Source organism: Triturus cristatus, chromosome 9, assembly GCF_964204655.1.
Source record: "Triturus cristatus chromosome 9, aTriCri1.1, whole genome shotgun sequence".
Taxonomy (NCBI): domain Eukaryota; kingdom Metazoa; phylum Chordata; class Amphibia; order Caudata; family Salamandridae; genus Triturus; species Triturus cristatus.
In genome coordinates, this window is record NC_140592.1 from 1,262,254,778 (window position 1) to 1,262,269,805 (window position 15,028).

The 15,028-nt window shown below is 44.8% G+C and overlaps 1 protein-coding gene across 3 annotated transcripts in view; it reads right to left on the reverse strand.

The window, feature by feature from the left end:
* STRN3 (striatin 3) overlaps window positions 1-15,028 on the reverse strand; it is a 900,588-nt gene that overhangs the window by 140,042 nt on the left and 745,518 nt on the right. For all 3 annotated transcript variants that reach the window (XM_085627373.1, XM_085627372.1, XM_085627371.1), the window contains one exon: window positions 5,525-5,665. In XM_085627373.1, coding sequence (XP_085483499.1) covers window positions 5,525-5,665 — 141 coding nt within the window. The remainder of the gene's footprint in view (window positions 1-5,524; window positions 5,666-15,028) is intronic.

Genomic DNA, 15,028 nt, shown 5'->3' on the forward strand with positions numbered 1-15,028 from the left:
TTTGCTGCATAGCATGCTCTTATAGTAGGGCGTCTAGCCTTTTTGATGATATTCATGCAATCTGGGGGAAGATGGAGGTAGCCAAACTAAGATTTCAGGTGCCAGATGACAAGGTTGAGATAGCTGGGATCTGGATGCCTTATCTCACCATGGCTCCGAGTGAGGCGATTGGGAGTGAGGTGTGGTTTTTGATGAGGAACTACTGATAACTCCAACAGGGTTGTGAACCAAGGTCGATGGGCCAATGTAGTAGGAGCAACTAGGATTAGTGTCATGGACTGCTGTATGAGCTTCCGAATAACTAATGGAATGAGTGGGAGAGTCGGAAAAGGGTAAGCAAATATCCCTGACCAGTTCATCCATAGTGCATTGCCTTTGTACAATGGGTGTGGGTACCTGGACGCGAAGCTTGAGCATTTTGCGTTGATGTGTGGCGAACAGATCTATCTCTGGGAAGCCTGACATTTGAAAGAATGGGAGGAGAACTTGAGGGTGGAGTTCCCATTCGTGCATATGTTGTCGTTGATTAACGAGCAGATCTGCAATCTGGTTGTTTCCTCCTGGAAGGTGTTCTGCAAGGAGATATATTTTGTGAGTTATGGCCCATCTCCAGATGTTCTGAGCTAATTGCGATAGCTGGAGAGTGTGTGATCCCCCTGTTTTTGTAAGTAGGACATTGCTGTCATGTTGTCTGTGCAAATCAGGAACGCTTTGCCTACTAGATGAAGTCGAAATGCTTTGAGCGCTAGAAAAATTGCAAGCAGCTCGAGATGGTTTATGTGGAGTTGCTTTTGTTGCAGAGTCCATATGCCCTGAATAGTATACTTGTGGAGGTGAGCACACCAGCCAGTGATCGATGCCTCTGTTAGCACTATCTGTGGAACCTGGTCGATGAAGGGCCACCTCTTTGAAAGGGTTCGTGTATTCCAACACTGCAGAAAGCGATGGGTGCGGCCGTCCTCCAACAATAGATCTGATAACTGACCTTGAGCCTGGTTCCACTGACATGCTAAGCACTCTTGAAGGGGGCGCATTTGGAGTCTTGCGTAAGATGCAGGACACCATAATTCCTAGCAATTGCATAAACACTCAAGCTGATAATGAGTGTTGGGCTGAAACAGAGATTAGAGTCTGCATGTTGCAGATTCTGACTGGGTTGGGACACGCTAGAGCTTTGTGAGCGTCTATTGTGGCTCCTAAATACACTTGTATTTTGGATGGTTGAGTATGGGACTTGGTAAGGTTCACAGTAAACCCACGGTGGTGAAGTAATTGCACTATTTTTCGAACTGTGTCGTAGGCAGCTTTGCTGCGAGCTGGCTTTTATGAGCCAGTCGTCTAGTTAAGGGAAGATATGGATGTGCTGTCTTCTTAGATGAGCCGCGACTACTGTCAGGCATTTTGTGAAAACCCTGGGTGCGGTAGTTACTCCGAATGGGAGGACCTTTAATTGATAATGTTGGCCATCTACCAGAAACCTGAGGTATTTTTGGTGAGTCAGGTGAATGAGAATATGGAAATAGGCGTCCTTTAAGTCCAGGGTAGACAGAAAGTCGCCTTCCTGAAGGAGTGGAAGTACTTGTTGGAGCGTGACCATGTGAAAGTGGTCCGACAATGCACAGATTTAGTTCTCTGAGGTCTAATATAGGCCTGAGAGAGCCGTCCTTTTTGGGAATTAGGAAGTACAGGGAGTACACTCCAGTCCCTTGGTACTGCAATGGGACTGGCTCTATAGCATGTTTTTCTAACTGAGAGAGAACCTCTTTCCTCAGAAGAGTAAGATGCTCTTGTGACATTGCATGTGATCTTGGAGGAATATTTGGGAGGAGTGTCCAGACAGTGACCATAGTTGATAATTTGTAGTACCCACTTGTCTGAGATGATTGAATTCCAGACAGGTAGGAATTGGGAGAGACATCCCCCGACAGAAGTGGAATGATTGGGGGTAACAGAAGTCACTGTTTGTTTGCGGCGGAAGTGCGGGTGGAGTTACCTCTGCCTCCTCCCTTGCCGTTGTTTCCTCTAAAACCTCCTCTGAAATAACCTCTTGATGAGGGGGATTGGTTATTGCCCTTGTAAGAGGAGGAGGAGGGATTTTCGGTGGATACATTTTTGGAACCATCCCTGTGAAAGGAGCGGCGAAAGGAATCCCTATTGGTAAGTAATTGCAAAGCCCCCATGGACTTTGCGACCTCCGTTTCTTTCTTAATTTTCTTTAGCGAGGTATCAACCGCTGAGCCTAAGAGATGTTCCTTATCTAATGGTTGGTTGAGAATGGAGGTTTGCACCTCAGGCTTGAATCCGGAGATTCTCAACCAAGCATGCCTGCGGAGGAGTTCGCTAGTATTTACTGCACGGGCTGCGGTGTGAACAGCGTCTAGGGCACACCTGATAGATTTATTAGTGATGAGTTTACCTTCTTGGATAAGATCATTAGCCCTAGTTTTCTGTTCATCAGGCAGAGATTACATGTGTTTTTTCAACTCATCGTAATGAGCCCTATCGTAGCGGGCCAGCAAAGCTTGAGCATTGGCAATGCACCAATGATTGGCTCTTGTGAAGCCACTGTTTTGCCAGAGGCATCAATGAGTTTAGATTCCTTATCGAAAGAAGGAGCTTCACCTGTGGTCTGCGAGTTATCCCTCTTGCGAGCGTTTGTAACCACAAGCGAGTCTAAGGGCAACTGACCTCTGATATAAGTATGGTCAGGCTTATATTTTTTCTCCACCCTAGGTGTAATAATGCTTGCCCTCACAGGATCTTTAAATATGTCATCTGTGTGTTTTAACATGCCCTTAAGCATTGCCAATGTACGAGTGGCTCTTTGAGAGAAAGTAAGGGCCTCAAAGAGGAAATCATCTTCTAACGTCTCTTCATGGAGCTCCACCTGGGGAGCAGCCCATTTAAGAAGCTCAACATATCCAATGTTACCATCAGGTTGGGAGGGTCTAGACGGATACAGATCAGGGTCATTATCTGTAATGGGGTCAGTATGATAATCCTCCAATTGGTCGATGTCTTGTGGCCTATACTGATCCTCATCTCCATCCGCACCATCCCCGTCTTCCTGTGGGTCAGGTGATAGTGGTGTTGGTGGTGAATTCGAAGGTGTAATAAGTAAATTGGGATCAGTGGGAGACGTAGGTGGAATGCAAGGGGGAGAAGGGTTAGTACCCACAGTTTTCCTTTTGAGAGGAATGTGGTAACCCTCTGGCTGGTCTATTTTACGTTTCTTTGGAAGGGTGGCATGGATAAGTCCTGTATCAGGGTGTATAACTAGTATTTCCTGCTTTGGAGCATCAGACCGAGGCTCTTTAGACGGAATGTCTTTTTCCTTACTCGCCGGTTTCAGCGTCGAAGGTTTCGACTCCGAGCCTTTTGGTGCGGAAGGTGGATTCTTCGGTAACGGTGGAATTGTTACCAGGAGATGTTTCGATTTTGGTGCTTAAGTTATCGGTTCAGCACTGATATGGAAGAGGCTCGTGCCTGACCCGGAGGCTTGTCTTTGTGTTTCGGAGCCGAGTCCGAGGGCGGGGCATCGGAAACATTTTGTCGGTGCCGACCTTGGCCCGAAGGCAGAGGAGGGACCGGAGCCTTTTTCTTTGTCTGTGGGGATGGGAGGCAAGAGCGTATCTTTACTCAGGGTACGTTGACCCGGAGTAACCTGCTCCTCCTCTTCCATGTCGGAGTCGGCTTCGAACACATGTTCTGGTTCCTCGGCTCCTTGAGCGTGATGTTCTGTGTCGGAGTCTTCGCCGAAGATGTCTGGTGCCGAGCCGCTTTGGTGTTGCATCTTGTAACGTCGAGCTGGACAGTCACGAAGCATTTTCTTTGATCGAAACGATCGGCACGCCTCGCAGCCTTTCTAGTTGTGTTCTAGGGACAGGCAGAGGTTGCACACTTCGTGCTAGTCGGTGCGTGGAAACTTAGCACAACATTCGGGGCAGAACTTTAAAGGAGTCCGTTCCATCGACTGCTGACGCTGATGGGGCGGGTAGGCCTGACGGACCGCAATGATTTTTCCGATCGAAGTTGCTTTGAGTTGAGGAGATACACGAACAATGGTTAACAGCGATCGATAACACCATCGAGGATAGTGGAATGCGCGTCGAAGGGGTCCAAGAAACGGTGCCGAACCAATACACATACACATACGAACCCGATGGCAGAAAAAAAACAATCTAACGATGGAGCTGATGCTCATCCGCACTATCACCGAAAGGAGGAGTCACCTACCTTGTGACTGGAAAGACTTCTTCGAACAAAAACAAAGTGCAAACATCTGAACTCAATACCAGATGGCGGGCTATGCACAGCATGTGATCTACAGCTCACATGCCTAGAACTGCATATTTAGCCCCGCATGGAGGGCTTATATGAAAAAGACTGACATTTTTACCCTCCATTACCCAGAGATGAACATTCTCGACAGGTCCTGGGAGGGAGCTGGGTTTTGCTGAAGAACTCGGATCCACAAGTCACGTTCGAAGAGTAGAGGCCAGTATGAGCCGTTGGGCATCCACGGGCCGCGAAGGAGTCGAAGCTGCACGGTGTTCTGGTGCAATCCATCTGAACCCGAAGGAGGGAAAAAAAAAAAAAAATCGATCTAACAAAACCGCCATTGGACATGCGCATTCCCTGGAGGAGGTGGAGACTTGACATCACACCAGCGGGAAAAAGACTTCCTCGAGATAAAGAACTTGTAAAGCCGGAGCCCAGAACTAGATTGCAGGAGTGTGCATAGCATGTGTATCTGCAGCCAACACAACCTACGCATAGGTGTCCTTTGCATTGCGATGACTGCATTCTTGAGAACTGAAGATGGAGGTTGAAGGACCTCTTGGAAGCAGGTCCCAAAGGGTCGTCGAGAAGAACCGGGTCATCGAGCCCAACAAAGGTCACGTGTATGGAGAAGTTTTAGGGTAACCGAAGACTAACACAGAGAGGCGCTGAACCATATCTCCGTCCGACACACCCGAACCTGACGGTGGGGGGGAACGCGCCCCCAAACCCCCCCCGCCCAAAAAACAATCTCGCAATGGAGTATATGTCCTTTACCATGAATAGGTAGACTCACTAAACCTCGTGACTCGAAGTCTTCTTCGAAGAAAAAGAAATTGAACACATCCGAGCACAAGACTAGGTGACAGGAGTGTACACAGCATGGGTATCTAAAGCTACACATTCAATGAACTTGTAGATTTCAAATTATAAAACGTTTTACAAGTACTTTACAGTTTATAGACATTAAAATACTGAAGTAAAGGGATCAAAAAAATCAAACATAGTGGTCAAAACATGATCACTAGATCATGTAGATACAATGAACAGAGTGTGCCGCCTTAGATGTTTTACCAAGAACAAACAATTTGCTGGAGTTATGAGACAATGCTTGTGCTCCACACAATACATATACACCACACATTTTGGGTTAAATCTTGCCTTGCCCGTCTCACCTCCCAGAGCATTGACCCACCCCAAGACCAGAGCTGAGACAACAGATATGAAACAAATAAATGCTTACTGGCGTCCAGCGATGATGACAGGGTCACTATGGACTGTGAGGTCTCCAAGTCATATATAACTGTATTGCCAGTGTTAAATGATGCTACTCCATGCGCCGGATCACATCCAATAAAGTCAACGGACGTGGGTATCCCGTACTCTAAAACATGTGAGAGGGATACAAGAAATTATTGGACACAGAAAATTAATGTACGAGCGACTGCCTTACAATTACAACTCTCACAACACACCATGCTCAAGTCAAATGATAATCTGTGTGATTCCTAAAACAACTTTGTAAAGTTAAATGTCTTTCCTATCTAGATAATCTCAAAGCAGTGGCCACAGTCAGTTTAGATAAGATTTCTCTCAAGAGTACTGCCACTTTTGCATTAGGAGGAAACAATTCCTCAAACAAAGATGCATCAGTTTAATGTATGTACATAATTAAAAGGAAATATCAAATGCAACAAGTATATATTATTATGCATGCACAGCCTGCTGATACACAACAGCACAAACTGTCATGGGTGCAAAGCTCATAATCCCTGTAGCTTGGCCTTGCAAAGTGGAGAAGATAACAATCTGAACAAGTTGAGCTACGTTGTAGGAACATTACTGATGAGTGTGATATGGTGATTTTAAAACAAATAACGCTTATGGTAGGCCAAACATAAAACCAGACAGGTGCTATAAATGGGCACCATTGCTCAGCCCATGATTTGTCTTTTTAAGTACTCTCTTTATTGACTTTTAAAGAACATACAACAATTAAAAGGGAGAGAGAAAAACAGGGAGGAAAAATACTAATACAAGAAATCTCTCCATGAATACATATGAAGTTCAACATAACATTCAGTAATATGATAGGCAAATAGTACATCAGCTTTCCAGTGCAAAAAGCGTGTAGCCTTGCCGGAGAGTACAAGGGAATATGGCATCAGTTACAATGTTGTCGGAGATTGAATTGTTCTGGCTGCTAGGAATGTTAGGCAGGCTCCAAATGCCTTTGGGGTGAGCGCTCACCGGAATTAGTGTCCAGTAGTTCAATCGTTCTTGGCAGTATGCCAAGTCCTTCAGCCATTCATCAGGTTTAGGGCTTGTTCGCGTTACCCAATGCATCGCTTCACTTCTCTTACCAAAAAGCAGCAGCATGGTAGTAAGGTGGTGGGTGCCAGCCGGGGCATCCTTTACTTAGCCCAGGAGGGTTGTGAGTGGAGTTTGGGGCACTGGACTCTATGATTTATTACATAGGTAAGAACCGCATCCCAGTATACAGCTAGCCAGCCACAGCTCCATGCAAGGTGTAGGAAACTCCGCTCCCTCAGCCCTGCAGCACTCGCATTGCACCTCCAGGATTAAGCCCATCTAGGTGCGGTGTAGGAATTGTATGTGTAACAGCCTCAACCGATACTTGGGCGACAGCATGCTAGTTTGGGAGTAACAATACCTCCTTTTCCCATCTGTGAGAACATCACCTGAATCCACCCGCCATCGCAATAATGACCCGAGAGCTCTCACAGGGGCTTTTCTTGCATGATAGCACACAGGTGTGTAATCAGCCATTTAGGGGATGAGGAACCTAGCACGCAATCGAACGCTGTCAGGGGTGCCGGTTCGTGGGGAAATGTGCTGTGTGTGGCCCTACATGCGCTGCACAATCTATAGTATAGAAGCATTCCTAATGATGTGCATTGGGTGCGGGCCTACAGGGATATAAATTCACCTGCGGGGTAAAGGTTGCTTAAAGTCTCCAGGCCTAGCTTATGCAGCTGTGGCTTGATAGACTCATCGCTGGTTGGTGCAAGTGCCAGGTGGTTTGCTCAGCCTGTGATGAGTTTGTTTCCACAATAGCAAAATATTTTCAACAGTAAAAGGCTTAATTGTAATCTAAAAACATTATCCTATGAGCCTCTGACAAACATTTGAGATTTAGGTAATGAGAATTCTTGTAGTAAGCACAACAATAAGATGCGTTCCTCACCTTGCTTAGGTGGCCCTTACAAGGGCTGATGAACTTCATCAATCAAAGGATGCTGTCTTTCACAATAAGTGATAAAGGCAGGCTTTGTGCATTGGAACAGTAGCTCCTTCATGGACTTGGTACAATTAGCAATGAGGTGAAGGTTAGATTTTAGTAGGACACAAGTTTGTGATATCATTCAATAAATCTTTTATTAATCCGATCTACATGAATCTAACATGAACAGGAGGTCTGTTAGGCACAATTAGTGTTGTAATTCAGTGAAAATCATCTTTAATTTGGAGTACATCAGCTTTATGATTACAGGTGGAATCGGTGGAAATGAAAAGAAATGTGCCTGACCAGCCTATCAAGAGGATTTTTTTCCATTGCTTTTGTTTGGATTTTTAGGTAAAGTTTGGGACTTTCCTTGTCAGATATGTAAGAACCGGAATCAGCAGAATGTCATCGTATTGTGACATTGTGTGTTCCAACAAAGAAGTGAGTGCTTTACCTGAGGTGACAAAACAAGATCTTCCTATTTACCAAATGCCAGTGTTGACTGTGATGTTAGAAACTCATGCAACTATTACATTTGTAGGTGTGTCTTGGTAACCAGTTCTTTACAGGAAGCCATCCTGTCAATAACTGTATCACCATTCTCACTGTCAGACTGACATCTCGAAAATGTGAATCGGTCTCTGAAATGCCTGTACTCACTCTGCTGTGGGGAAAGACTTGAGACAACTCAGTACTGAGGGTTGCTTTAAAATAGATGTGGACCTGCAGAGGGGATATTTTTGCACTGACGAAAACCCTAGACTGTAAAGTAGGGATACGGTTGTCTTTGTTTGAGATAAGCACTGTTGGGCTGTTTTCCTGATAACCAGTCAGTTATCTAGGGGTAAACAAACTCCCTAGCAGAATGTAGCCATGTCTGCAAGGCATTTCGTCAACACAGGGAGCAAATTGCATGCTCAAGGGTGAATCATTAGACTTGAATCTCAGCAACTGCAATGACTTGAAAGGGATATGAAAGTAAGCATCCTTCAGGCCGACTGCTGCCAAGAAGAAACAAGTTACCTACCTGTACACTATGGTTCTCCAGTATTGATATCTTTCATAGATTCACATGCTTGTATCTTCCCCGTCGTCATGGTGGTAATCTCACGGTAAATGAAATATATAGCAGTAAAAAGAAAAAACTGCATAGATGCCATAGATAAGCATAGGCTTTGGTAGCCCAATATCATCATTATGTGGTCCAAATGCCAGCCAATGAGACACCAGACCTGAGATCACATTCCCCAGCAGAGCCACCATACCTCAGATTTCCATCCCAGAGAGAGAGCCAAGGAAGTAATCAGAGATAAAAGTAGTCCGCCTGTGAAACGGGGATGTGGGCGGGTCGAATGTGAATCTATGAAAGATATCAATACTGGAGAACCACAGTGTACAGGTAAGTAACTTGTTTCTTCTCCAGTATTGAATCTTTCATAGATTCACATGCTTGTATCAGAATAGAAGGCAGTACACTTACAAGGAAGTGTTTCCAGGAGAGCACTTCTCTGAATCAGGCTCTGCTTCCTATTTGTAAGGCTAAGCAACATTCTCTAGAAAATAGAATAGGATGCGTGTTTCAACCTGTATCATAACATCAAATACTACATAAAATTCAATGGCATATAGTAAGAAAAATATTCAAAACAACATTTTAGGAAAAGATATGACCATCAACAAAGAGTCATCTTCTTTAGACCAAAACATTGTTAGGTAAATACCTTAATGAAACAGATGACGCAGCACTGCTTGTCCCACTGCTGAATTTGCTTTACAAGCTGTGTCCAGACAGTAGTGCTTGGTAAACGTGTGGGCATTCTTCCACGTTGCCGCTCTGCAAATATCCAGGAGTGATACTCCCGCAAACAATGCAGTCGAAGTCGCCATTTTTCTGGTTGAGTGAGCTCGTACCTTTGAGCGCAAAGGATTTCCGGCTTTCTTGTGACATAAAGTAATGGCTTAAGTTATCCACCTGGATATGCTAGTTCTTCACAAAGCCAAACCTTTCCTGGGACCAGCAAAAGCTATTGACTGACTTCTCTTTCAAAAGGACTTTGTCTTATCAATATAAAATTTTAAACACCTCTTGACATCCGGTGTATGCTAAGATTTTTCTGCTGCAGACGATGGGTCATAGGTTAATTGAGATGAAAATCTGAACGGACTTTCGGAATGAATTTAGGGTTTGTTCGTAAGATCACCGTGTCAGTTTTGAACCGAAGGAAAGGCTCTGTGATGGAAAAAGCCGAATATCACACTCTTCTAGCTGACGTCGGAGCTAGTAGGAGAGCCACTTTCCAAGCTACAAACTGCAGGTCAGCTTTGTGAATTGGTTCGAAGGGTGGTTTCATGAGTTGTGCCAAGACTGTATTCAATTGCCATAGAATTGATGGACGTCTAATCGGAGGGAAAACTCTGAATAATCCCTTTAAGAACTCTTTTATCCCTCTCTCTGACCAAACAGATGGATGATCTGGCTTCCTGCGATACCTTGAAATGGCAGCCAAATGTACTTTGATGAACGAGAAAGACCGGTCTTGGCAAGATGCAACAAATAAGGGAGAAACTGCTCTGGAGAAGCGTGTAAGGGGTGAAGAGACTGTCACACACCACTAGCAAAACCTCTTCCAATTTGCTACATAGGTTTTATTTGTAGAAACTGCACAAGAGTGAGAGGGGATACCCCGGCATTCATGATCAATCTGTAAGGAGTGAAATTCGTGCTCATGAGGTTCCATGCCGACAAGTTCAGCGAGGTCAACTGGAGATGAAGAACTTGTCCCCTGTTCATAGAGATCAAATCCTGGAGTAGAGGAAACCGAACCCTGGGAGCTACTGATAAGTGGAGAAGCTCAGAGAACCAGAACTGTCTCGGCCATGCCAGGGCTATTAGAATCAAATGACACGGCTCCCATTTCATTTTTTGTAGCACCTTCGGAATCAGCAGAAATGGGGGAAATGCATAAGCGAACATCCCCGTCCAACAGAGATGAAGAGCATTCCCCCAAGAACCTGGCTGAGGGAATCTGCTTGCAAACTGTTTGCACTTCTTGTTGTTGCGATTGGCAAACAGATCCAGACCTCGAGTGCACCATAAGCGAAAAATTCAAATGAGCTGATCCTGATTCAGTTCCCATTCATGAAAAACACTTGCTGATCTGCTTAGGGAATCCGCTCTTATGTTGAGTATTCCTGGAACATGCTGAACTTGGAGAGAGATCTTGTGCAGCAGAAGCCAATTACAGATTTCTTGTGATTGCTTTGAAAGTGGCTTTGATTTTGTTCCTTCCTGTTTTATTAAATAAAACATCGTTGTTGTACTGTCCGTTCTGAGAAGAACTGGAGAATCATGGATTCTGGGGAGAAAGGCTTGAAGGCCCAAGAACACTGCCTTTAGCTCTAATAAATTGATAGTAGTGGCGCCCCGCAACCGCGAATCTGAGATACAGTCTGTGACGTACATGTATTGGAATATGGAAGTATGCATCTAATAAATCTAATGATGTCATATCTCCTTTTCTTAGCATCATCAGAATTTCATGAAGGGATAGCATACAGAAAGATTGCTTCTTGATGAATTTGTTTAAGCCTCTGAGATCCATTACCTGTCTGCATTTGTTTGATTGCTTTTTTCGTATAAGGAAAAAATGCGAGTAGAATCCTTTCCCTCGCTGTTGAAGAGGGACTTCCTCTATCGCTCCTTTTACCAAATGGGTCAGAACTTCCACCCTGAGGGCCGAGAGGTGTTGCTGTTTTCTGCGAACGGGAGGACTATCTGGCGGTTTGCAAAGGAACTCTAGGGTGTGACCCTGACGAATGATGTCTAACACTCATCTGTCTGATGTTACAGACAGCCATTGATAGAGAAAGGATGAGAGATAATGGGTCTGATGGAGGCTGTGGAAGGACGAGGTGGTTGGCGCCTTGGGACTGTGTCTTCGATTAGTGTCCTGTAATTTTCCTCTTGAAGGTTTTCGTCTGGACTGCTGTTGGTCAGACAAATTTGATGATCGAAATTGTTGTGAATTTGAATATTGATGATACCCCTTGTTGATGGTAGGGTTGATATCTATTGGATTGGTAGGACGAGCTTTGCTGAAAGTGTCCTCTTGATCATCTGCCCCGAAAGGAATCAAATCTGCCCTGCTGTATTGAACCCAATGCCCTCGCCGTACCTGTATCCTTCTTAATATCTTGCAGAGCATCATCCAAGTGACTGCCAAATAGATTTTCTCCGTCAAAGGGCATGTCCACTATTTAAGTCTGCACTTCCGGCCTGAATGAAGTAGCCTTAAAGCCACCCTTGTCTGCGGAGTGCTACGCCCCCTGCCATTTGTCTGAACGCCACCGCTGATATATCCATAGCTATGTCTATGGATTACAAGGCTGCTCTAGCTCCATCCTGCAATATTAGAGTAGCTTCTTCCTTTTTGTCCTCCGGCAGATGCGACAAAAGAGGAGCTAAATCCAATAACATCTGCCTGTTAAAAACGGCTAATTATTGCCAGCGTAATAGAAGTTGCCGCCATAAGTGCAAAACGTTTACCAGTACCATCCAGTTTCCTTCCTTCCTTGTCAGGAGGAGCTGAACAGGTAGATGATGGATTCTTCGAACGTCGTTGCGCAGCCTGCATCATCAAGGACTCTGGACGGGAATGTCCAATCAGACATGCTGGTGCAGAATCCAGAGCCCGTAATTTTTTCTCTATTCTGGGTACTATGGCTGCGACAGAAGCGGGATGTTTAATAATTTTCAATTCCTCATCCCATATATGTTTTACCATGGGGATTGTTCTTACAGATTTTCCAGACGACTCTTTAAAATCATAAAGGAAACATTCAGTTTCCTTAACTGGTAGAGGAAGTTAAAACCTTTTAGAAGCCATTTCCATGAGCTCATGGAAAAACAGAATGTCCTCCAGTGGAGATGTTGCCAGGAATGGAGACAGCGATGGAGGGGAAGGAACAACGTACTAGTCCCATTCATCACCCACAGGATCATCCTGACTTAGTTCACCTTCCTCTGGTTGGTCTTCAACCTCACTGTCAACTAAGTCATCCCTGATGGTAATGACTTTTGGCGTGAGAACCTTCTGCAAGGGCGGTGGAGGTTGTTTAACTGGAGGTTGTTTAACTGGAGCCTGCACAACAGGTTGTTGTTTATGTGTATCTTCCTTTGAAAAGGTGTAAGCGTCAGGGAAACGGCGATAGTAGTCATTAATCATGCTCCTTAGGTCCGATACCAACGAAAGAGGCATGGAGACAGACTCCTGTCTGATACCAGGTGCATTATCTTCCTCCTCCTCGTAATCATAGGTGTCTTGAAAAGACTCATAACATTTTGAACTAGTCAGGGGATGATCTTTAAAAGAGAAATCCTCCTGTACTTCTTGGTATTCCTCCTCATCCGTATCCTGGCCTTTGATTTTTAACTGAGACACCAAATGGACTTTCCTCTTCAGACTAAAAGTTGTCGTCGATGGAACTATTGTCGACAAGATCGTCAACGATGGTGGAAAAACAGTCGTCGACGGCATCGTTGTCTTCACACCCATCATCGACGAGGCAACCGTCGATGGTATCGTCTGCATGCTAGCCGTCGACGATGCCGTCGACAATGTTGTTGTTGTAGCTGTCGTCATCGACGCCTTCGCCGGCGAATTTGAAGACGAAACTCCTTTCTTCGTCGACGGATCCGACGACGGAGCCCTCGTCTCGGAGGACTTCTTGACAGGAGTATGAGGCAGGGAAGACGAAGATGACTCTCTAGATTTTCCGATCTTCTGTTTTTTAGATCAGTTTTTGCTTCAGAATCTCCCCCTTTGAGTTTAGAAGAGGTGTGAACCTTAGAATCACCCTCAGATTCAGAATCTGAAGTGGCTTTTTTCTTCTGAAGCCACAATAGTAGCCGTGCCTCTCTATCCTTAAGAGTTTTAGCTGAAAAGGTTCTGCAATGTTTGCACATCTTAGGGACGTGATTTGGATTGAGGCAGTATAAACAATCCTTGTGGGGGTCCTCCGAAAACAATCTGGCCTTCCCACAGGACCTACATGGTCTGAACAGTCTCTTTTTAGAGCCTTCAGACATCTTGATGTTAAGTTGAAGAAGAAACAATAACTCCGATCCAGAGGAAAAGCTGCAAGTACCGGTCAAAAGTTCAATCAAGGAAACAAACTGAGCAAAGCTCAGGGAGACTCCTCACACGAAGATGGTTGGAAATCTGAGGTATAGTGGCTCTGCTGGGGAGTGTGATCTCAGGGCTGGCGCCTCATTGGCTGGCATTTGGATCACATAATGATGATATTGGGCTACCAAAGTCTATGCTTATCTATGGTATCTAGGCCTTTTTTTTTTTTTACGGCTATGTATTTCATTTACCGTGAGACTCCCACCATGACGACGGGGAAAGATACAAGCATGTGAATCTATTAAAGATTCAATACTGGAGAAGTCCCCTTCCTACATGAGCAGAATGACTTGCTGCTCTGTCATTTTGAAATCGTTGATCTACAGCTAAGTTCTGAGAATACGTAGCTCGATTGCAGGACGTAGAGTCCTGTCTTTTATATAGTATAAGGAAGAATATGGTGAATACTCATTGATAGCTTTTACGTACTGGTACATACTCCATTGCTCCCTTGCACAGTAATAGGTAATAACAGAGGATATGCGCATGGACCCAAAGCACAATCTATGCTACAGAAATACACCCAATCTGTATATTTTTAATACACTCCAGTCTGCAGTGTAATCAGTCATTCTTTCCTGAGAGGTGTTGTATGCTCACTGGGTATGTGGATGAGTTACAGCTTGGAGGCAGAGGAGGCTCATGTGTACTGCAGCCTCTGTCACAACTTAGTTAACTGAAAACCTTTTTGAAATATTTGGGGTTGAACAGTTAGAGTGTGCTGGACTTGTGACCCAAAGGGCTGACTGCAAAAAAGGCAGTTTTAGAATAGGTCAAGTTGAGTGGGCTGTCTGTTCTGAAAAGACTGGGGCTGTTTATGAGCACTCATGGATTTACCAGTGCCCTTGTATATATTCATTTTCTCTAGTGCCACATCTAAATGAGGCTTACACAAACGAGACACACTGTAAGGCAATTCGAATAAGTGACATACCTATGGTAATGCTCATCCTGGTGGATCCTCTCTCTAACCACAGATTCCTCACATTTTAAATCCAGGTGTCAGACTGGAGCCAGAAATTTCTGCAACAGCTTCTGTGTACCAGCAGGTATTACCTTTGGCCTCTGTCACAACTCTATTCGCACCACTGAGTTGCACGTAGAGTACCATGTATGAATGCTGACGTCTGTTGTCTCCTACTTACTTTCAGAGGGACTTTTTCGATTGTCCCCTTCCGGATCATCAGATTTATTTGGGAAAAAAGCTCCTTGAGATGAGCAGGGGGTGGACCCTTGGGAGGAGAATTTGGGGGAATCTTTGTGAATTCCAGAACATGGCCTCTGGATACTATATCCAAAACCCACTTGTCTG